Source organism: Lacerta agilis, chromosome 13 (genome assembly GCF_009819535.1).
Source record: "Lacerta agilis isolate rLacAgi1 chromosome 13, rLacAgi1.pri, whole genome shotgun sequence".
NCBI classification, from domain to species: domain Eukaryota; kingdom Metazoa; phylum Chordata; class Lepidosauria; order Squamata; family Lacertidae; genus Lacerta; species Lacerta agilis.
The window spans coordinates 23,946,019-23,970,083 of record NC_046324.1 but is presented as its reverse complement, the minus strand read 5'-3'; the positions used below and the strand labels follow the sequence as shown (position 1 = coordinate 23,970,083).

Sequence of the window (24,065 nt, the reverse complement as noted above, 5' to 3'; positions counted from 1 at the left end):
TTGAATGCCCACACAGAGTTCAGTGTATAATTTACCAAAAATAAATGCTTTCCAGTATAGTTTTAAATGTGAAAGAACAAGGTATTTTGTTTTTACAGTAATGTTACTTTACTTTTTAGATCAGCCTTGGGAGGCAGGGACAGTGTCCCCAGATGCTGCCGGAACACAACTCCCATCATCCCCAACTGCTGGTCCTGCTGGCTAGGGATGATGGCAGCTGTAGTCAAACATCATATGGGGACACCCACCCACTCTAACGTTGGGCTGAGGTTCGGCTTGTGGGCTTCCCAGGGGTATCTGGTTGACCATTGTGAGAACAGGACAAGATGGGCTTTTGGCCTGATCCATCCGGGCTCTTCTTACATTATTATGCACAACCTCTTCCTCTCTCCCAACCCAACAAGCTGGATGCCCAGTCAAATATGTAACAAGCTTCTGCCCTTTGGGACTTTGAACTAGATTATCTCTTAAACAGCAGCTTCCCCACACTTCCTCGTAAGCTGCTTTTGAGAAAAACTCGGGAAATTTAAAGAGCAGGTTAAAGTGCTTTGTAAATTGTTTGCATTGAAGAGTTAAAGAGGCAGACATCCCAGCAACACCACTATAATGAAAATAAGTGCAATCATTGTGTAAAATTGGGTATGTTATGGGATGTATTCTCATAGCAATGGGCTTTTGAAAAGAAAAAGAAGTGAAATGAGTGGCAGCCTTGTGGCAATCCAGAAATGTACATTTGTGTGTTATATGGGAATAATTTATTCCAGCTTTTGGGTGCTCTATAAACCTCTGCTTGTAAATGATATGAATTTAGTTTGAGTGCCGCCCTATACTGAATTGTAACGAGGATCTCAGCCTCCCTAGGGACTCCATGCTATAATTTAATCTCACATTTCCTTTTTCTTTCCCTCTGCTATCCACAGCAGCTGTTGCACAGAAATGCTTGTGGGTAGAATTAGGCATAATAAACCACTTTTTAAAACATTTCCTTCACAGTTTGTATCTTTTTTTCATAGTATGTTTTATCAGATATCCTTCCTCTGTCCTTCTGAACAATGCTTTTCCATTTTCTTCTGCTCCCCACCTTCCTTGCTGGTTTTATTTAGTCACTATTACTAGCAACGAACCACAATAAAAATAGCAAAATTCATACAATGCTTATATTAGATTTAGATTTCCAATCTTTCCAATCTTATATTAGATTTAGATTTCCAATCTTTCTGCATTCGTAATCTTCAAGGCTGCTTTCTAAAAAGAGTTTCTTTTCCCATCTCACGGGATTCATCCAATAAGACACCCTCTCATACCGTTTTCAAGTCCAACTATTGAGCAGACGTGGGCTTTCAGAATGGTGGGAAGGACAAGGCTGGCCTCAGTTAGAAATTGGGCATTTAGTGTCCCCAGTCCCATGCTGCAGAATACTCTTCCAACAGAGATTCGGCAGGCATCTCCCCTTTTCAGTTTCAGGCATCTGAAACTAGCCTATGAACCTGGCCTTTAAAAAAGTTTTGATTAGCCTTTCATTTTAATGATTATTTTGTACTGTTTGTAGGTTGTTGTACTGTTTGTAAAGTTTGCAATATTTTATGAGATGGCAGCATATAAATAAATAAGAACTGCAGAGTTAGACATGAAGCAGATAACGGGCTTCTTACTTGTATGGGAGGCATATCCTTTGTTATTGGTGTCTGCAGCCTGCTGGAAACAGGTTTAATATCTAATTTGGGTAGTTAAGTCACTTAACCTTATTTGCCTCTTGTTCTTGTGAGCGCTGTTTGGCACGTAAAAATACTGTGATATGCCCAACTCATGTTTTAACTAATGAAAATTCTTTTGAGCACCTGCTGGTTGTACAGCAAGGGTAATGACCGAGTTATCCCAGTAATTATTTTTCTACTGTGCTGCTCTTGTTCAACATTCAGATAATGACACCTTGACTTTTATTATCTATCTCTCTATCTATCTTGTGGTTTGAGCAACCATTTAAGGAGCTTATTTTCCCCTCTGATGCACTCCATGTTCTGTTGCATCTCAGATGAATATGTATGTTCTATTGCGGTGATGCTGGCATGCTGTCACCCTCAAATGATTTCACCAGATAATAGTTTGCATTTCAAACAAATTAAGTGTATTAGTCATCCTTGTGTCTTCTCAGTTATGAACTAGAAACACCAGTTTTCTGATTTTAGAAATGAAGCAACAGTGGGATTAATGAGGGTGTCAGAGCTCACCAACCAGGCATAGCCTTTGCTGAATTAGGCCACCAAATCCTGCACATCAGGAGATAAGCAGGCTGCAGAAGCCAAAGTAAAACATAGTACTGAACACCTCCTTCCAGGAAACCTACAAGTTTGGTGAGCGATTGAGCCGGCATAGGCCAATAATAGCTTGTCTTCAGTCTGAAAACTAAGATGTAGAGGAACCAGACCAGAGTTGAGGGCCAGGCTTCATGAGACACAGAAGATCCGTGGCTTGATTATCTGACATAGTTAAAAAACTATGTCAGATAATTAGCCACAACAGACTGATGATTTGGTTGGCATATCAGTGGTGGCTCCACTTTTTGGGAATGCTCTCCCCAGGTAGGCACACCTGGCACCATCGTTGTCTGTTTTTAGGTGCCAGGCCAAAATGTTCTTGTTCTTCTAGGCTTTTGGATCTAAATTTTCTGCTTATCATTTAGTCGAGTGGGGCTGAGTTGGATTTGCTCTTTTAAATACATTAATGATGGTTTTCTTTTTATGCTTGTTTTTGATATTTTTTGTAAGTGGCTTTAAGTTCCCTTTTCTGAAGAAAGTGAGTAATAAATATAAACCCCCTTTCCTAGCACTATAGTCCTGGTCCAATTTGCACTCACCTCCCCCAGGAGCCGTATTTAAGCTTAGAAGAAAACATTGGGAGACCTGATCACAGATCCCTTGTGTATCATCTAATTTGGTTTTGAGGCTCTCTGTGACCACGTGAAAAGCTGCTAGTTATTTGCATTGCCAGACAACCACTGAGTCTCGCAGACCAACTGAATTTGTTCCACAATTCAGTGGCCTCCAGCGAAGAGTGTGCAGCAGTCGATAGTTGCAAAGCTGTCACTGAAATAATTCAAGTGAGGATCTGCCTCCTGCTTATCTCCCTTCTGTGGATGCGAAGAGGATTTAAAAAGTGCAACATACCTAAAACACAATATTTTCAATGTGTCTTTGCAGGAAATCAAGTCAGCCCACAAGATAGCCAAGAGGTATTCCTCCATCCCTCAGATGTGGTCTAGGTGCTTGCTGCGCCACTGCTATGGCCTCTGGTTTATCTGCCTTCCTGCCTATGTCAAGGTGTGCCATTCCAAAGTGAGGGCTTTGAGGACGGCCTATGATGTGCTGCGGAAAATGCACTCGAAAAAGATTGATCCACCTGACGAGGTAAATTCCCTGCGTCCAGTACCTGGTATGGAAACTGGAGCTTCGATTCAGGAGCTGTGCCAGGGAGTTCTGGAGCTGGTGACTTAATGAGTTCAAAAGGGACAGAAAGATGATTTATAGTCACTGCCAGTATTTCCTCTCCCTGGACCTCTGCTGGGTTATTGCTTGCAGCTTGCCTCCCAAGTAGATTCTTCACAATACAGCTGTCTGGCAGTGAAACAGGTGCTTCACTAGCAACTCTGGACTTTCTCTTGAATCTGGTGCCACCTTTGCTTCCAAGGCCCGTGGGATGGTGGGGGAGAGTTGGGGATGAAAGAAAGGCTCAGAATGGGGTTGGAGTTGGAATGGTTCTTGTGCGAGCCGAGGAATCCCTAATATGGGTCTCTTCAGGCCACCTCTGCACTGCTGCAAGTTCCTCTAGGTTTTTAGGGTTCTCTATGAGGCCCCAAGCCTTTTCCTTTGAAGAGGTCTCTCCAGTGTCTAGGTTAGATGGGATCCTGACATAAATGGATGTCCTTTCTGAAATATGATGATCGCCCTAAGTTGGCAAGTTTCTTGAGAATGAATTTGTATTGTGTTTTTTAATTATTTTTTGTTGGCAGCTGCCCAGAGTGGCTGGGGCAACCCAGTCAGATGGATGACGTATAAATAATGCATTATTATTATTATTATTATTATTATTATTATTATTATTATTATATCTGACAAGGAGAATCTTGGCTTTTTTCAGGTATGCTATCGCGTGTTGATGCAATTATGCGGACAATATGGCCAGCCTGTGCTAGCAGTGAGAGTCCTTTTTGAAATGAAAAAAGCTGGAGTTGACCCCAATGCCATTACATATGGTTATTATAATAAGGTAAATATTTGTTAATTATTTGAAAGCCTTGCATTTTAGTGCTGGAAAAATAATTCTTTGTAAAGATAGTTAATGATCAATTGGCCAATGTCTGATCTCAGCAAACTATAGTATATGCAGTGCTTTTTTCTAGGGGGACGCATACCCCTAAACATTTTGTGAATCTAAGTTTGGCCTCATTGAGGGGCAGTATTTCAATATGAGTAGGAAAATGAGAGTACCCCTAAACATTTTTTAAGAAAAAATGCACTGAGTATATGTATGCATGACTACATACACGGTTTGGATTTTTATCCACCTGTTCTCTGTTTTTAACACAGTTCTCAGAGTGGTTTAACAGTCAATGTCTCTTCCCAGGAAACTTTGAAAATGGTAGATCAGTGAGGGAAATGGAGGTCACCTAATAATTCTCAGCACTCTTAATGAACTACAGTTTCCAGAATTCTTAGAAGGAAGCTGTGACTATTTAAAGTGACACAATACTGATTTAAATGTATAGTGCAGGTGGTCTTGCCCAGAATGAGACTAGGGAAACCTAGGTCTCTAAATCCTTTTTAGCCATGACATTTTTGGAACAAGTTGATCGTTGGATTGTTTTAATATAGAATGGGATAACTGAAAGTGCACTACTCCAAGATCCTTAGGCTGTGTGATTTAAATAATTTCCTTTACTGTTATTACAGGCTGTTTTGGAAAGTACTTGGCCGTCAAGCAATCGAAGTGGCTATTTTCTGTGGACGAAGATAAGAAACGTCGTCTTAGGAATAGCTCAGTTTAAAAGAGTTCTAAGGAAGCAACCTGCAAATGGCATCCACAAAGTTCTTTCTGGTAGGAGTTTTTATGCATCTTTTGGTTTGTAGCTCTGCAAATGTAACTGCTCTCAATAGGTAGAAATGCCCAGTTTTCAAAATCAGTCTTAATTTATGCAGCATATTCTATTCAGTATTGTAATTGCTGTAATGGATGACACAAAGATCAGGGGTGTCTTATCCCGACTAACATGAATGATAGGGCCTCAGCTATGTAGCACATTCTGCTGCGTGTATCTCTTGAAAATACGATGAGCTATATGACACAATGAGGAAGAGACGCTGATGGAGGAGGAATGGTCAGAATCCTGGGTCTCTCTGGAAAAACTGGGGGGAACAAATATTTAAAGATTTATCGCATTGCTATCTTACTCCTCAAAATATTAGACATATAGGAAGCTGCATTGGTCCATCGAGGTCAGCACTAATCACACAGACCAGCAGCAACTCTCCATGGTTTCAGACAGGGAACATTCTCAGCTCTGCTTGGAGATGGCGCAGGGGACCAAACCCAGGACCTTCAGCGTGCAAAGTAGATCCTCAACCACTGAACCATGCCTCCTCCCTGTACAAGTCACAGTGGTCCATAATACATAAATTCTAGACTGACATTTTGGCAGAGATTAAGTTACTGGCTGTCGTCTAGATTTATCTGGAAAGTTAGTCTTACTCAGTGCTTGAGTCCGCACCCCCCCCCCAAAAGCACTGGTCTTACTGAATTTCATAATACAGAGGAGTAAAAATCCCTTTTCTCACAAACAGCTTTTTACATCCTTCATAACTGCAGCCAGACAGGCACTGGAACCAAGGGTCTTTCTAATAATCAGTGTCATGCAAAAAATACAGGCAGTCTCTAAAAGCAGAACAGCCCTATTAACTGAGGACAGTCTTTAGTCACCAAAAAGTCCCCCAAGTTTCTGGAAATGTTCTACTGCTGAGTTTCCTCATTCAAACAAATGGTCACTTTTACAAACAATATCACCTCTATATTTCATCGCAACAGCATCCAATTATTCCCTTTCTGCTTTTTAAAGTAAAAAATGTATTGTTATTTTTTTATCCTTTTTATTATGATAGGGGAACATTCAGATCTGTTATACAGGCTATCGAAAGCAGCAGCTAAACAAGGGGAAGCCACTGCTCAGAGGAATGGTGAGCAAAAGGAAGAGAAGAAAGAGAGTGACTCTAGTTCTTGTAAGTATCAAATATTGATACTTGTCATGTTGACTGAATTCTGTTCCTTTGTTCCTTTGGGGTTGTTTTGATTCCAACTTTTCTGCACTGCCTCTCTTTTGAATATCTCTTTACTGTTGTATTTCTGTGTCATGATGCATCATAGACCACCAGCAGCTTGGGAGAACTATTGGGGCAGCCCCACCTTTTGGTGTCAGTATTTTTAATTGTTAGCCCCTTTGGGTGCCTTGGTTTATCAACACACTATAATGCAATACCTGTACATAAAATTAAAATGAATACCTTCTACAAGCACTGCTAGGCAAATGCAAAGACAAGGAAGAGAGTCAATAAGGCAAATGGCTTTCTTCTTTCTTCACCATTATTCTCTCAGCCCTTTTTATTATTGGCTGAATGTTCACTGGAGCAAATGCATATGATGTAGAACTATTAACAACCTCTGTGGTTTCATAGAGTGAATTTCTGCACATTTGAATATAGGAGGTTTGAAAAGATGGTTATGCCTACAGGGGATTTTAATCTATTATGAGTCTTAAAACAGACATGAAAAACTTGGATTCTTGCCTCTGGTGAAAAGTACAGATTTTGTGTGCTTCTGGGAAGAGCATGAAGACTTTGTAACTCAGTTGCATAACGGATCAAAGAACCTAGATTTTAACAGGGATTTGTGTGTGTGCACATTTCTAAATCAATGTTAAATTGCCTGGTGGTGGTGCTATTATTCTTATTCTTATTATTATTATTAAAGTTTGTATCCAGCACTTTCCTCCAAAGGAGCCCAGGGCAGCAAACATAAGTGCAAAAGCAATACAATTAAAACTTCTAAATCCAGTTAAGAGCAACCTCTAACAACAGTTCAAAACTCCTAAAAGCTATCACCTCCTCTCTGACTAATAATTTCAGGGTTGCCACAGACCAGGATTTTCAGCCATCCAATGCCTGGGTAAATAGGAATGTTTTTAAATTTCTCCTAAAAGTTAATAGTAAGGAAGATTGAAGCACCTCTCTAGGGAGAGCCTTCCACAGATGGGAAACCCACACCGAGACGACACGGTCACACATCACTGCCAGCTGGGAAATCCCCTTGGCGCTATTTTGGTACTTGAGTTCCATGCCATTTAGGGCCTTGGGTGTTAATACTAATACCTTGATTTGGGCCAAATAGCTCATTGGCAGCCAGTGTTGTGTCTTAAGTACCTGTGACACCTAGTCCCATTAGGTCGCCCCACTTATTAACCTAGCAGCTGCGTTCTGTATTTGCTGCAGTCTCAGGACTATCTTCAAGAGCAGCCTCACATAGATCACATTACAGTAGTCCAAGTGGGAGGCCACCAGAGTATGGGTAACTGAGGTTATCTCAATCCAGGAATAGTTGGAGAACCTGTCTAAGCTGGGAATAAGAGCATAAGCAATATCGCCTCCTGCCACTGCCCTCCTCCCTGCCACTATAGGGCAATCACTTGTCATGTGTACTTACTGCTAAGAGATTCTGCTGCTCAGGTTTCAGCTGCCATGTTCCCTTGTTGATAATGCACCATGCTAGCACCTGCATACATGCACAGTATCATATGGAAACATGTAATATATGTAAACCAGCCTGCCCTGTGAGCAGTAAAGAAGTGTGAGGGGGTCTACATGGTATGCTAGTTTGACTTTTGAATACCTAACAATATGGGGAAATGACTTATGGTCAATGCATGTATTTTTCTAGCATTTACTAAGAGCAAGCTCAACTCTTAATAAGTGATATATGTATATTGTTTGTGTATACAGTATCTGAAGTAGAAAGTGGAAAGGGAAGTGGTGACTGCCTTCCTTCATTAAATTATCAAAATTCGCATAGAGCTAAGCCTGCATCAAGGATTGTTCGCCTGAATGATAAAATTGGCAAAGTAGCAGATACAGCAGGAGAGATCGGCAGAGGTAAGCTGGTGCAGTTGATTCTTACGAATTGATGATTTTGACTCATTTATTTTCTGTGAGACAACAATCCCATTGCACGCATTCATTCATTCATTCATAAGAGGGCCAGATATTTTTTTCAGGACTGTTAACAGAATTCTGTATTAATATGGTAGTACATAACAGTCCACATCCTATCATAAAACACCTTCACATGTTAGAGATATCTAGGCTTTATGGCAATCTGTTCACTGCTTTGCTTTGTGATTAAAGTAACCCAACTTCCCTGGATTTGTGTGTGTTTCCCCCTCTCACAGAAAGCTCTGCAGGATTGTTATTCTCTTGCTTTGAGGATATCAACAAAACAAGAGTTACTAAAGTTGAAAGCTTAAGAAACAGGCACTTAAATGCAGCTGAATTGGATCAGAAACGGATAGTTTGGAGAAACAGGAACCGTAATCTGAGTGGAGATGCTCTGATACAACTCATGAAAAACCATATTAACCAAGAGGCAAGTCCAGAACAGATCATTGAAAAACTAGGAGTGGATGCAAAAATTATTTCCAAAGTGTTTGAGAAGAGAAAAAGGCCCAACACTCTCAACATCAGGCAGTCTTCCTTGGGACCCAGTAAGAGAGGGAACTTGGAGAAAGAATCCAGTGACGAGGATGCTCCCTATGAGGACAGTTTTGTGGACAAAACAGAGTCTCCTGTCATATTTGATTTGGAAGATTTGGATAATGAACCATTCTCAGTGAAGACTGTGAAGCTGTTACATAAAAAGCCAAAGAGGATTCAGCGAGCCATCAGCTTTCCAGTGAAGCTTGTTGAGAAAACTGGTGTTGAGATGGGATTTGATCCACTTTCCTTGCTGGCTGCTGAGACAGAACAACAGAAAGAGGAAGAGGATGACGATGAGGACAGAAGTGCCTCAACCCCGTCTGCAAGGCGAGATTTAGCTGAAGAAATAGAAATGTATATGAACAATATGAGCAGCCCCTTAACAAGCCGTACGCCAAGCATAGATTTGCAAAAAGCCTACAGTGACAAGAACACCAACAAAAAGAGCCCAACGTTGGCTCAGCCGTGCCGGAGATCTAGCCTTCCTCCAAACTCACCCAGACCGGCGAGCCTTACCAAATCCAAAAGCTACCACATAAAAAATGAAGAAAGGGGAAGGGACAGACTTTGGTCCTCTCCAGTATTTTCTCCTCATAGTCTGTCCAGGGGACATTCTCAGGATACAGCTGGCGCAGTAGCTCTTGCCTCTCCAACTGCGTTCAACTTGGATACATTGCTAACACCTACCTTTGACGTTCTAAAGACCAGCATGTTTTCTGCAGGGAAAGGGGTTGCTGAGAAGGCCAGCAAGTGGTACTCAAAGTTTACTACGTATGCAGCATCAGCAAAGGTAAGCTTCTTAAAACATTGCTGGGTGCGAGGGGAACCAAAATGGCTCCTGCAGTTCTCAAACTGTAGTGTACAGCTCTTTTGTGCAGTGCAGGTGTGTGAGAAACTTTCCCTGTCACTGAAGATGATAAAAATGTTTTCAGCAAAGATTTGGGTATGCATACAAATCCGGTGATTTGAGAGCCAGGTGCATGTAAATCACACTGAGACTGACAGACCTGACTTTCCTCTGGGAGACTCCAAGAGGAAAGAAAATAATAGTTATGTCAAACACAGAGAAGGAAAATTGTTGCAAAATAAATAGATAGGGCCCTCTGTCTTCTTGCACGGTAGGGACAAATAAATTGTTGTTGTTGCATTGATCAAATTTTTCATCCTGAAAAAGGAAAAGATTTTTGCTCTCCACCGGCCAATAAATTTTGGAATGTGATGAGACATTGAAAGTGGCATGTATATGATAACTATTGCAGGAGATATTCAATCTTCATTTGTTAACTATATACATGAGTCGGGTTGCTTGGCACTCAGCTTTTCACTCCCAGTTAATAGAAGTCAACTTGGATGTTCAAAGCAGTTATTCTAGAAGAAGATCCAGCTTGGTTCTGTTGGCCTTTAAGCACAGAAAATATTCCTATTCTTGTTTTCAGGATCAAAACTCAGACCGAGCAAGCATTTCATCCCTTGGGGCCCTTGATTCAGAAACTGCCTCCCTGACTGATGAGGAAGTCTGCAATGATCTTGAAAGTAACTCCTCTCCCCAAGAGAACACCTCCTCTGTGTTAAAGGGAATTGGCTTGAGTAGGACAAGTCTTGAAAGTTCAGCCTCTAATAGTGCCACATCAAAGCGTTTTTCTCAGTCTGGTAAGAGTTCTCCTAAAATTTCTCAAATTTCCTTTCTTACCCTGTTTATTTTATTTTAGTTATTTAGTAACAGGTGTATGGGGTGTTAGGGGAGGGGTAATACTTCTGGTGAGGGACACGTCGTGCTCTTTCTGGGGTAGTTTGTCCACCTTTAGTCTCCACCCTGCACTCAGCTGTCACCTGCGGCTCCTAGAAGCTGGCAGCATGTGACAGTGGCTACACGCTAGGAATGGCTTCAACTTAAACCAGGTGAGGGTTGCCGATGGGTCTCGAACCCTCAGTGGGTTAGGGACTTCCCCTGCATACAAAGACAGGTTCTGCCAGGTTGAGCGGATGAGACCAATAGTGTGTCCAACGGTCAAGAAGGTTGTTTCTGCACATGCTGTGGAGGAAAGTGAGGGAAAGATGGGGCTCGTTAACCTGGAAAGGTAGCCCTTCTAGGAGAAGGAAAAATCTGATCCTAAACCTCTGCTTCTTTATGGGATATCTTCAGGAGAAGAAAACGCTAAGGAGTAAACCCTACACAGATCTGGAGTGGAGTCCCTAAGATGGTTGGGTGGCGCCTTGCACGCCTCCTTCTGGCAACTTGTTCAGCCAAGCTGGTGCCAGACATATTGCTCTGCTTTCCTTTGGACTACATCAGTGAGGCTGAGAGTGGGGTCTTGCCAGCTGGGCAGTCCAGGACCTTCCTACACGCTGCCCAGGGTTGCGCCATGAGGAGCTCACTTCGGTGCTGCTAATGCAGTGGTTTGATTTCGTCCCTGGAGGTGCACTCCATTGTCTCTTGAGAGAGACGGATGTAAACAACAGTTATTTAGAATTATTGTATACTGCTTTATGTCATGCAGGCCTCAAAGCATTTCCCATTAAAAATATACATCGCATAAAACAAAATAAGTAAAATGTCGTAAAATTCAAAACATAATAACAGTTTAATTCTATTTAACAACAGCACAAGACAGTGATAGGGAGAGAGAAAATTAAACTTATCCACAATAAGCTACTCAAGATTTCCCCTGGCTATTACTTGCACAGCAACAACAGTGTACTCGTGCAACTATTGTCACATCATGTCTAATTTGCAATAACTTTTAGTGTCCCCCTGGGGATGACCACCTCTTCTGTAATTCTCTTCTCTTCTGCTTTTTGTTAGTAATATTCCAAGTTCTAAGAGTGTGTTTCTGTTTTTATTATTTATTTTTAATTATAAAATTACTTATATACCTCGATTAATAAAACATAACAGCTGTTTACAACAATTGTACTTTCCATGACAATGTTGGACCATCGTGGGTAAGTCTAACATTTCCTTCAACAGTAACAAGTATCTGTTTGCCTTTTAGGCTCTCTTTCAAAGTTTCCTTTGCCTGGCAGATCAGAGCTTGTATCATCTTGCAGTACGAGCAGCACCAGCGTGTTCCAGAATTACGCACTGGAGGTACAGCATTTCCCCTTTTTAAACAGCTTGTGTTATAAACTAGCAAAAAGGATAGGTTACTCGCTTTCTCAGTTTGGTGTGGAGGAGGTATCCAGATAACAGGTTGTCACCTCCTTCTGGCTAGAAATAGACCAGGGACCATGGGACCCAGATCTTTTGTGCTACATCTGATTTCCTGAGACTCCTGCCTCATCAAAGAGCTCTCTGCTCCATCCCCACTCATCTCTACTTTACATTTCCCACTTAAGCTAGTGTTAGTTCTAATGAAAAGGATGGTTCATATATTTTCTAGTTGCCCTGTGGAATGGCCATCACTTTAGGGCAGTTTATAAAATCTAGGTGACCCTTCAGTTCAGAAATGTAGCTTTCTAATATTAATGGAAGATTTTCTGCCGCTTACTGCTAAAAGGACCTTCATTACTCTTTCAAATGAACCTTCAAAAGCCTCATTACTATCCAAATGAGCAATCATTGATACCCACTGATAAGCTGTTGATAGAAGAAGCCAGCAAATCAATCTAAAATGTATTTGTCAGCTCTAAAAATAGAGTGATTCAGCTGCTAATTTGTTGACACTGCAGTGCAGCAAAATCCTCATAGCTGCTTTTTCTTCCGTTGAGGCAACTAATTAAATTTTAGTGACAGGGAGGTGTGTCCTCAAGGCTAAATGTTGGAGAACTCCGTATTACGCTCTGGTAAGGTCAAGACTAGATAATTAAATATGAAAGGGTTTAAAACAGGTGGGGAACCTACAGCCCACTGGCCAGATCTGGCGTTCTGCTTGGTTTCATCTGGCCCATGGGCAAGTATTTAGGAGATTTTAAAACCCTACAGTATTCTCGAAGCTACTAACATGAGTTTGGCCAAACTGCGGGAGGCAGTGAATGATAGGCGTGCCTGGCGTGCTCTGGTCCATGGGGTCACGAAGAGTCGGACACGACTGAACGACTGAACAACAACAAAACCCTACATACAAACTGGTTCTTCCTCTTTTTCCTTCCATATCTTGGTTTGGTATCTATTATTTAGCACTGATAAGGATGAGGGAGGGGGAATGAGAGTGAGCACCGGGTGTTTTATTGACTGATGTGACATCACATACACAACGCTTGCACAGAGCCCAGCCGTTCCTCATCTCCCACCCTCACTTTGACCTACTTCCTTCCTTTGTGCTGGTAGAGACACAACACTCTATCTGGGTATACATGTGCCTGTGTGTGCCTGTGTGTGTGTGTGTGTGTGTGTGTGTGTGTGTGTGTGTGAAATGGTACATGCAAGTGAATGGTTGGTGTTACTCTTCCTTTCAAGAATGAACCAAACCAATAGAGAAGGGAAGTTCCACACTCCTTTTCACCTTCCACACTTCACTGTCTGCAGTGATAGTGGTTCCTGGAGAATATTCCTGAGCCTGGCATATGACCTGCCTAAGAGGCTGCCTGAGCAGCAGCAGTCCCTACGCTACCATCAGCACCTTGTTCAGATATTTGCAGCACCTCACCTTGTCAAACAAGTCTTGTGTACCTGGCTGAATTGTTAGCATCCTTTACAGGAAATGTGGTGATGATGGTAGTGTTCAGGGGCAGCCAAACATGGTGTAAAATGGTGTGAGGCTCAGTTAGCAGCCATACATTGTGGAGATGGGCCTTTGGCTCTTGTGGGGTGTAGAATTCCAACATCTCTCCCCCCCCTCCCGTGAACATTTTCTTGGGGTCTCTTATGGAGTTTCTCCCCAGGAGCCCCCAGACTGAAAGACTCCCCAAAAAGTATCTGTATGCTGAGAGGTCAAACATGGTCGGTTTTGTTTTGTTTTTTAATTAACAGAGAAGCAGGCTGTGTCGCTGCTTCTGGTTCTATTATGCAGCCGGCCGAAGAGAATGCAGCCCAACATTCTTTGCTTTGAATTAACAAGCCATGAGAGAGAGAGAAAAACATCCTGCCTGTCCAAATGAAGTCCCCAGAGGCAAACTGAATTTGGCTCACAGCATGCAAAGAGGTGTCTTTGCCCTCACTTCTCTGCTCATTCCTTTCCCCCGCCCTTGGGCCAAAGGCCCTTGGAAGGCAGAAGCTTCCACATCCCTGGCTTAAAACAAGGTCACTAACAGAAAGAGGATATGCTGATGGTGGATTAGGTTGCTGATCTCCGAGTACCTTGAATTGAACATCTTCATGCCTTGGTGGATTCATGTGTTGAAACTGAACGGCTGGTTCTTGTTTTTTAGGCCTGCAATCTTTAATTAGCTTAATTAGTAGATTAGACAACTGACGTTTTAATTGGTTTAATTGGTATGAGGGCAGTTTTTGCTCAGGAAGGCTGGGAGTTAAGAGCACATTTACTTATTTGCTCAGCCCCTTTTAGTTCCAGCATGTAAATGTAAAAGCAAATGACAAAGAAATGGTTGAAGTTGCCTTGCAAACAAGTCCACAAGCAAGCATTTTTGTTAGCCAGCCTGTCAGTTCAGCTATAAGACTGCAATTCTGTGCACGCTTAACTTAGAAGTCAGCCACACTGAATTCAGATTTGCTTTCCAAAAAAACACATCTGGAATTGGGCTGTTTTCATCTCCAAAACCTGAAAAACAGTGAAAATTTTACTCAATGTTTCACTGTAACCTATCAGAATGCAACATATTCAAACCCTGTGTACATCTGCATACAAGATACAGTACATTATTTACTTTCAACTTCAATGAATGAATCTAAAATACCAAAACAAGTTTAATATTTACAAACATTTCCTCCTGTATTTTAAGATTTCATTTGGTGGTCAATTTGAAATGGGAATCTCCAGCCCCCCTGAAGTTTTCAGCCAGAGAATAGGATGCAGAGCCGAGAGGCGCTTTTAGCCCAGCTCTAGGTTTTATGAATTCAGTTGGGTTTCTATTGCAGTTTGGTATGACTTGGGATTTATCTTGCTATTGGGGGCAAAAGCTGCACTGAGGCCTTTAATGAAATGCTTTCCACAGGTCCTCATCTCAAGCTGTTCACGATGCCACACCTGTGACTGTCTTGTACATGATGAAGAAATCATGGCAGGCTGGACAGCAGATGATTCCAACCTTAACACCACATGCCCTTTCTGTGGAAACCAATTCCTGCCTTCCCTGAACATCGAAATCAGAGATCTACGGGGTCCTGGAAGGTAACTGATTATTTGCCATTGGAGTCTTGCTTGCAGTATTTCAAAATGTGTGTTGTTTAAAAATCCTCTAATTGCAACATATATATTTTTTGGTACTTTTCATAGATATTTCCTGAAGTCCAGTCCATCTTCAGAGAACATGCAGCTTCCATCATCTTTTTTCAACCAGGCAGCAAAGTCCTGCATCTCTGATCCCACATCAGGATTTTCAGCATCTCTAATACCTGCTCAGGATGACTTGCATTCAAATAGGTAAAATCATCACATTTTAACTCAGTCAAAGAAAAAAACTTGACATGCCTGTGCGCATTTAATAATACTTTAATAAATGCCCACAGGCAAGTCACTGTTGCCCACTCCATCCTGACTGCTCAAAGTGGGTAAGAGGATGCTGACTTTGGTGGTCCTTGGCCTGATCAGCGATAAAAGTAAAAACCATAAAGCAACATCAGAAAAGCAACAGTCTACCCAAAATACTCATTAGAAAACCACAGTAAAATAAGCATGAATCATTATACTAATTTTTATTAATAATCAACAGTGGCATGGTAATAATCTATGCCCATCAGTTAGATAAATTTTAGAAGATGCAGGGAAATGGGGAGGAGGTTGTCATGAAATAGCTCAGATACATGAATAAGAAAAACAGTGTGTTCTGGCTTAGTGGTTAGGCTGAAATCCATTTTCTGCCCACCTAAGAACCGGTTAGCAGTATGGCACATTTATCAGACAGCAGGCAACCAAGTTTATTGAAGGATGGATTCTATGTGCAGTGTGTTAGAACAGCAAATAACAGGGCAGTGTTTGACCTTATTTTTTTATTGTAGAGTTGTGTGTGTGTGTGTGTGTGAGAGAGAGAGAGAGAGAGGGAGGTAGATTTTTAAAAAATTAAAAATTAAAAATACTCTTTTGTTGGTAACAGATCCAAAGAGCCTGATAGCACCTGTGCCAGAAGCATTCAGATCCCTCCAAGAAGGCAAAATACTGCTGGGACTGAGCACACCAGCCACACCTTGTCTCGAAGCATGAGTACCTTCAGTCCCCTGGAGGTGGAGGAAACAGAGCATCACAAGCACAGTCACATTGTTCCCACTGGGAGCTTGCCTACCACATTGCAGGGGACAGCTGTGAGTACTTAGGCTTCTTTCTTGCCTTCCTAACTGGGATATTCAGAGCAGTCAAAGATTCTGCAAAGCACAATTGCTTTTACCATGTTGGTGCTGGTTGTCCTGCTTAAAAATTACCAAAGGGGGGATAATTGACCAATTGTATAATCCCAGAAGTGTCACACAGAGTTAAACATATGAAGCTTGGTCCCACAAGAGGCAGTGATATTCACCAATTTGAAGGGTTTAGACAAATTCTTGGAGGATAAGCTTATCCAATGGCTACTAGCCACCACTATTGGAGGCAGTGTGTCTTTGAATACCAGTTGCTGAGAATCACAAGTGGAATGAGCACTGTTGCACTTGGGTCCTGTTTGTGATCTTCCCTTTGGGACTTTTGGTTGACCACTGGGAGAACATGATATTAGACTTAAAAGGGCATTTGGTCTGATCTGGCAGCCAGGCTCTTGTGTTTTAATGATAAACAATAGTCAAAACAACAGTGGATATTAGGAGCCTAGGAAGCTTTCTTTTACTAAATCAGGACATTGATCCATCTAGCTCAATATTGTCTGCACTGACCAGCATTAGCTCTCCAGAGTTTCATATTGGGATCTTTGCCCAGCCCCACCAGAAGATGCTAGGGATTTAACCTGGGAACTTTCTGCATGTAAAGCAGTTGCTCTTAACACTGAGCCATGGCCCTTCCCCAAATTAAACCCCATTGGAGAATAATAGGCTAGGAAAATGAAAATGTCTTTTCCTGGCACCTAAAGGACATCACTGTAAGCGCTAGGATAGGTTCTCAAGAGTGTTGCAACTGAGAAGGCTGCCTCTTCTTACCCACTTTAGTAGCTCCTGAAGAAGAACCTCTAAAGTAGAGCTTAGCTAACATTGAGACCCAATGTGGGGTAGTGGTTAGAGTGTCAGCCTCGAACCTGAAAGACCAGGGTTCAAATCCCCACACAGCCATGAAGCTCATTGGGTGACCTTGGGCCAGCCACAGTCTCTCAGCCTAACCTACCTCACAGGGTTGCTGTGAGGGTAAAATGGGTGGGGTGGGGGTGGAGAAGACCATGTATGTCACTTTGAGCTCCTCAGAGAAAAGATGGAATGTAAATGTAATAATAAATACAAAAAATGTTTCTTTTTATTTATATATGCAATAGGATCCTTTGGGGTTGGAGTGGCATTTGCAGAGTCCAGAGCCCATAACTGTCCCATACCTGAGTCCTCTTGTTGTATGGAAGGAGCTTGAAAGTTTATTAGAAAATGAAGGGGATCATGTGATAACAGTGCCAGATTTTGTGGACCACCATCCCATTGTGTTCTGGAATCTAGTGTGGTATTTTCGACGCCTGGACTTACCTAGTAACTTACCAGGATTAATACTGTCCTCTGAGCATTGTAATAAGAATTCAAAGGTATGAAAAATGGTTGTACAGCATCTTATTTGTTTTAAGGGCTTGGCAAATTATTATAAACCTTGTGCCTTCCAATTGCAGCTCTTCTCTGCTCCTGCAGCTTCCCACCCCAGAGATTTTGGGACTGTGCATACGTGTGTTTTGGGGCGGGGAGAGAGAGAGAACTACCAATCTGTTTTAGACCTGTATTGAACAAGTTCTGGTATTACTTCTGATTCTAGAGAGCCTGTTGATATCCTCAAAATGAGTACCAAAAGCATGCTGGCTAGATCTCTGAAACTGAAGACTGAGCAGTATTCTGCTCACCCTTGCAGAATGCTTCAAGAATGGAAAATAAGTGCATGTCTAGTTTCTGGACCAGACTAGAGGAGATGCCAATAGTCAGTGCAGGGGACTGGCAGAGATGTAAATAGTAGGGTACTGTGCATAGTTTGTTTTTGTTTTACCCCTCCTCCACTGTGTTTCTAATCTGGATCAAAGAGTCTGCTCCTTGTACTGGGGGAGAAAGTTCAATTTGTGACAATGGCACAGGAACAGGAGGCCAATCCAAATCCATGCCACTGCAGGGAACAAAGAGCTAAAAACCCCATTACACCTTCCCTCGCAGGCTATGGTCTCAGTCCTGTTTACTTTTTTGCCTTTAGCCACACCCACTTTCATCTCTGGCCAGGGTATTCATAACTCTTCAATGGGGCCCTAGCAGAGAAGAAGCTCACAGTGCGATAGCCGAAAGTCAGAATTGTTATCCTTCTTTCCCACTGTGTGTGTGTGACATCAAGGAAGTTTGATGCTGTTCTGTAATTTCCTACTATTATGTTCACTCTTGTCTTTTGTGTTATTATTGCTCAGATTCCCAGGAATTGCATCTTAGAGGACAGCAAGTATGTTCTAATTCAGATGCTGTGGGACAACATGAAATTGCATAAGGATCCAGGGCAGCCTCTCTATATTCTGTGGAATGCACAGAGTAAGTGATGACCGGCATGCAGCCTGGAAGCTGTTGTGTGCTGTTTTTAGAACAAATTCCTCACTACGACCACCAATAACTTAAGCTGATAAGCAATGGGGATTTTGATTGTGCTAATCTGTTTGTCTTGCAGGTCAAAACCAAACTCTTGTGTTTGAGAGTGAGTGTTACATTCTGTACCGTTCAGGCTGATTTATTATTATTATTATTATTGGTGATTTGCCTTGTAGGCAGAGGTGGCTGGTCCATTAAGACAAATGGAGACAGTGCCCCATCACCCTCTGCCAGACCCAGCTGGCCTTCCCACCTACCTGCCTTATATCCAGTCCAGGAGTTGGCTCTGGCTGCCAGCTTCCTCCTCCACCTTAGTCTCAGTGCTGCCATTGTGGAACTCTGCAGGGAGGAAGATGCAGGCTAAACTAGCATTTGTTGGCTCCACCTGTCATTGGTTCTGCCTCTCCTGCTTTTCTGCCTTCCTCCCCACCCGTCTCAATGGACACCAGCCACCACTACTTGCAGGGGTCACCTGAGTAAAACCTTGCATTGGTCTCAATGCTTGTTTTTGAATTGGCTTTAATACCCATTTGGTTGCAACTCTTATATACTATTGGCCAGAACTTCCCTTTTATGGCTTGCTTTTTGTTGTTGTGCTTTAATTTTGTACTCCCTTTATCCTGATTCTGTCTTTATATGACAAGTGGTTTTTGTTTTTTTGCAGAACCAACTTAAAAGGTATCCTTGTTTTTTACCTTTCAGCTGTTATTCCCCCTACCCCCTGTCACTGCTGTTTTTCATTTCCTTCTTAAATATTCCTTTTTATTCCTTCTTCCCAGCACAAAATTACCCAATGGTTCGCTTACTGCAGAACGATGACAGCTCATTTAACCAGGAGCTCTTAAGAAGCATGGTAAAGAGTATTAAGATGAATGATGTCTATGGGCCAATGAGCCAGATCCTAGAGAGACTGAACAAATGGCCACAGATGAAAAGGCAAAGGTAAATGAGCACAGTTAAAAAGAAGCCTATAGTATCATGTTGTAAGAGGAGGAAGTCATTCATCCCCATTGAGAGTATCAATGCTTTGATGTTCTGAATCTTGAAAAAGGATGCCTCTTGATAGGATGCCTTATGGGCTGTAACATCATTTCGTGCTATGTGTTTGATACCTGAATGCTTCTTTAGAACAAACACTCTGCACTCTTTCTTGTAGAGGTGGTGGCAGTTATTATTTCACAGTGCTCACTAGAACGTAATCACCCACCCACCCACAAAAAAGGCTTGCAGTGTTTTAAAAAAAATGTTTTAAATGCATATCCAGTACTGTGGGCTTTTCAGTGGTCTCCCACCCAAATCATGCCCACATCTGATAAGCTTCAACAATGCTGCAGTTCCAGGTGATCCCAAACCAATTCACAGGACGCCTTGAACCTATGCCCTCAGTCCAAGCAGCCACAGTGCTGTGTGCTTGTGTGTATCCTATTTGGCAAAGCAGCAGTGAGGATCACAAATGCACTATTAAACATCAAGGCTTTCTCACTCAGTGGAGGGTGGCAGCCAGAGTGGTTCATTCCTCCCATTTGTTATGGGGGAAGGGCCATGAAAATTATTCAGGCAGGGACTCTCCCCCTCACATTCTGGCTGCTTCAAAGAGACAAGGTGTGTCAGAGCTTCTGCTCCACTTTCTTTGGATGTAGGTAGCTGGAGTGGGAAGCAAGTTGGACCAGCTTTGCATTTTGATTGTGCCTACTGCACTGTGCTTTCCTAAGTGGGTCACAATGCAAAAGCACACAAAAAATGTTGAAATGTAGCGAAGTGGCGCCCTGATCAACCCCAGAGGCAAAAACAGAACAAAGAGAAGAAATGTCAGGCATTACAAAACAGTGTTTATGTAGAGCCCAAGCAATTTTTTTTGGGGGGGGGGATCTCTTTATCAAGCTCTGGGAGTCTTCTCAAGAGCCTCCCAGAGTCTGTTAAGGCAGAGGGCTTAAAAATTCTTTCCATGCCACAAAAACCCTTAACAGAAAGAGCTTTTAAACCCTCCACCCTGCTTACCAGCTGTGGGAGACTCCCATGAAATCTCAGGCAGTCCCATTCTCAAAATCTTGGATGGCAGGGATAGTTACAGGGCTTGTTCTGCCTTTGTGTGATTCTGCCTTTGCAACATAGTCCCTGGGAATGTAAACCTCGTGTCAATTGCAGTCCCACTATGTGGTATAAATAAGAAAAAGGGTAATTGGTACAAAATAAAAGTAGAACAGCCTTCTGCAGCTTGGTGCCTCCCCAACCCCAGATGTTTTGGAGTAGAGCTTTCATCAGGACCTAACCTCCGTGCCCAGGTTTGCACGGAGAGTAGGGTGCAATCCAGCCTTCCAGTCTCTTCTAACAGTGAGAACTCCCCTTCACCTCATGGTGTGTTTTCTAGACCTGGCAGGGCTATCATCATGGCCCAGCTACAATAATAATAACAATGCAAAAATCACTACTTTTTAATATATGTTGGAGAAGAATGTCCGGATTATATGAAGTATAGTAGGTTCATATAAGATTGTGGTTTTTAAAATAACACTTTCCAATGTATCTTTTTTAGGAGTCTTTATAGAGAAATACTATTTCTCTCGCTTGTTGCGCTTGGAAGGGATAACATTGATATAGGTAAGCCATCAGTTATGTTGTGTTGTGCTAAGTGCGCATAAAAGTAGCCATTGTAAACTGTTGCTTCAAGAGTTAAAAGGATACTTTTTATTTTAAAGTGGCTACTACAATCCTGTTGAGATGAAGTATAATAATTTAAACCTAGTTGTTTCTGTTCTCTAATGCCACTCTCGTAAATAGCTATTTGCCTGTGTGTGGTGAAGATCACCTTCAGGCAAACAGGGTGGGGAAGACTTTATAAATGGAATAAGAATGGGTTTATTCCTCTGATTCAGACTATTGATGGTCACTAAAAAGTGACCAAGCCATTTTCAAACCATGGATTATGAAGAGGGCTTGTTTAACTAACTAGGGTTTGTTTTAAAACAATAATCTCTTATTCATATGCAGCAATAACTCAGGATTAATGGAAACTCAGAGTAAATGCTGCAGAAATTTTTATTCTGGCTGTGTGGGAGGAGAAGGAGGAGAGGGGAGTGGATGAGCTGAAGGTTTTGCTCTAGCTTAATTCTAATGCATGCACCCATTGTTTAGCATTAAATGCAAACCAGCCCAATTTGCTAGCAGCTACTACTTATCTGTTGCTGCCACTAGTTGGAACACCGTTAAGTTGGAAGCACAAGCCATTTGGGGCCCAACCATCAGCCCCCAATTGAGGTTATTGGTTCCTCTTGCTAATGTGGATATAACACATTTTTAAAAGAAATTGTGTAATGAAGTGTTTCACGCAGGCTCTTTTGTGAAACATGAATGCAAAACTGTTGTCTAAAATGGCATCAGTCTCTTGAGAAGCATTATAGAAAAGAACCAGACACTAATATTAATAATAATAATAATTTATATATCACAAAATCGTATAAAATATATCTGTGTTGTGTACAACCATATAACATATAAAATCAAACATTAAAGAAACAGAAATACAGGAATGGGTCATCTGACAAGAAGGTTATAAAAAGAGTAAATCATTTTTATCAGGTTTGCTTCCTGAGTTGGTGCCTAAAGTCAGCCATGGACAGAGTGCCTTTTTCAGAATCCCCTATCTGAGCAGAGTCCACTGGGAAATCCCCCTGCTCAAAGAAATGAATGGGAGTTGTGCAGAAAACACTTCTAGTTCATAGCCATCCCCAAGCTAAAGCATTTCTGGCACCTGCTCCATTGTTGTTCTGGTATAACCTCCCCCTCCCTGTTGTTACAGATGCTTTTGACAGAGAATACAAAATGGCTTATGACCGCCTTACAGTAAATCAGGTGAAGAGCACCCACAACTGCGATAGGCCTCCAAGTACAGGAGTGATGGAATGTCGGAAGATTTTTGGTGAGCCGTACCTTTAAAAAAAGAAATACTGCATCTAATGAATTGCAGCAGGGTTCGTGTGAAGAAACAGAAAAGACTTCAGAAAGACTCTCACCCTTCTCCATTCAAAAAAGCATCTTCAGCTTTGTTTTAAAATTAGGATTTCCGGTGGGGGTGGGGGTGGGGAATGTTGCTGGAATGACTTATGAGCCGTGGGCCATAGTAGGCTCTCTTCACTGTGGACAATGTCTGCAAAACATGTAGAGAAGAAAACGGAATGGTCCATTGCAGAAAGCTTAAGCAGAGATGGACCAAAATCATGTACTGAAATTTTGCATGAATGAAATAAGCTTTTTCAGAACTGTTTACATAGAAAGTTAAAAATGTCACAGAGCTCATACCAGAGTTGTATAATAACAGATTTTAAATTATTTATAGCAAGTTCATATTTTTTTAACTTTTTAAATTACTATAGTGAATCAAGTGATCCTGTTGCAGAAGCAATACTTTTGTCCTCCCTCAGAATATTGCTGTTTATAGCAACTGGTCTTTTTTGCAGATAAAGCCCTTCTCTCTTTCATTTTTAAAAAAGTAGTATGGAAATGTCAATGCTGTTCTCAATCACAGTGCAGGTTGTAGTATTTCCTGTTCCTCCCCATAAGTGCACACTTAAAAGATTGCAAACTTTAGCTGACAAGTATTTCAAACTTGTATGAAGCTTTCATAAGTTACGTGCATTTGTCACTTTTAAGAATCTGACATGGTTGGCTGTTGGGGAGCCACTGCTACACTGCTATACAGATAATCCATTTAAGGAGCTACTTTAGGCATTCCAATGGGTCAAGATTTGCCCTGTGGGATTGTGGACCTTTCCTCATCAAAATAGCAAGCTTTGCACCAGAGGTGGGAAACCCTTTTCAGTCTGAGAGTCACATTTCCTCATGGAAAACCTCCCAGGTGTTGGGCCAGGCCAGAGTCAAAAGTGGACATAGGATGTGACTCTTACCATTGTACAATAGGCTACATTCCAGCTATCCAAAACGCAGAGGCTTTGATACACGTAGCCCCCCACCCCGCCCGCCTCTCCATCCAGACAAGCAGGAAGAATTACCACAATTCAAGAACGCATTTCAGCCATGCAAAAGCACCTGAGAGGGCACAGAGCAGAGTCGGTGAGGGAGTGGGCCCAGGTGGAATTCCAAGGGCCCAGGGCTATGATGTTCCCTACTTCTGCCCTATACCATATCAAAATCCATGGGCATAGCTAGGGAGGTGGAAGCAGCTGCCCCCCAGTCAATAAAAATACATAGCTAACTGAGCTTCTCCCCCCCCCCAAAACAAATATCCTGGCTACCCCCATGTCACAATCTGCTTTCAAAAGTCCCTACAGTTTCCAAAGCACCTCTGGGCATGGGGGAATGGTGCTTTGGGTCCCAGCCAAATTGTATGGCAAGTGGCTTGGGGGAAATGCTTATATACAAACTGAAGGAAAGAACTGTATAATCAATCTGTGGACCAAAATGTTCCAAAATGGAATTTAGGATAAGCATGTCCAAACAGAAGATTTGGATGCAATGGGATCATGTGGGTTGGGGAAGAGAAT

At 42.0% G+C, this 24,065-nt stretch overlaps 1 protein-coding gene across 1 annotated transcript in view; it reads left to right on the top strand.

The window, feature by feature from the left end:
• The window catches only part of DENND4A (DENN domain containing 4A), a 55,176-nt gene extending 32,540 nt beyond the window's left edge, over nucleotides 1–22,636 (top strand). The window contains exons 16-31 of the mRNA XM_033167969.1: nucleotides 3,198–3,404; nucleotides 4,135–4,263; nucleotides 4,947–5,091; nucleotides 6,150–6,266; nucleotides 8,040–8,189; nucleotides 8,486–9,579; nucleotides 10,226–10,439; nucleotides 11,783–11,877; nucleotides 14,841–15,016; nucleotides 15,122–15,268; nucleotides 15,939–16,143; nucleotides 17,292–17,546; nucleotides 18,396–18,513; nucleotides 19,347–19,509; nucleotides 21,101–21,165; nucleotides 22,364–22,636. Coding sequence (XP_033023860.1) covers nucleotides 3,198–3,404; nucleotides 4,135–4,263; nucleotides 4,947–5,091; nucleotides 6,150–6,266; nucleotides 8,040–8,189; nucleotides 8,486–9,579; nucleotides 10,226–10,439; nucleotides 11,783–11,877; nucleotides 14,841–15,016; nucleotides 15,122–15,268; nucleotides 15,939–16,143; nucleotides 17,292–17,546; nucleotides 18,396–18,513; nucleotides 19,347–19,509; nucleotides 21,101–21,165; nucleotides 22,364–22,500 — 3,417 coding nt within the window. The 3' untranslated portion in view covers nucleotides 22,501–22,636. The remainder of the gene's footprint in view (nucleotides 1–3,197; nucleotides 3,405–4,134; nucleotides 4,264–4,946; nucleotides 5,092–6,149; nucleotides 6,267–8,039; nucleotides 8,190–8,485; nucleotides 9,580–10,225; nucleotides 10,440–11,782; nucleotides 11,878–14,840; nucleotides 15,017–15,121; nucleotides 15,269–15,938; nucleotides 16,144–17,291; nucleotides 17,547–18,395; nucleotides 18,514–19,346; nucleotides 19,510–21,100; nucleotides 21,166–22,363) is intronic.
• The last annotated feature ends 1,429 nt before the right edge of the window (nucleotides 22,637–24,065 follow it).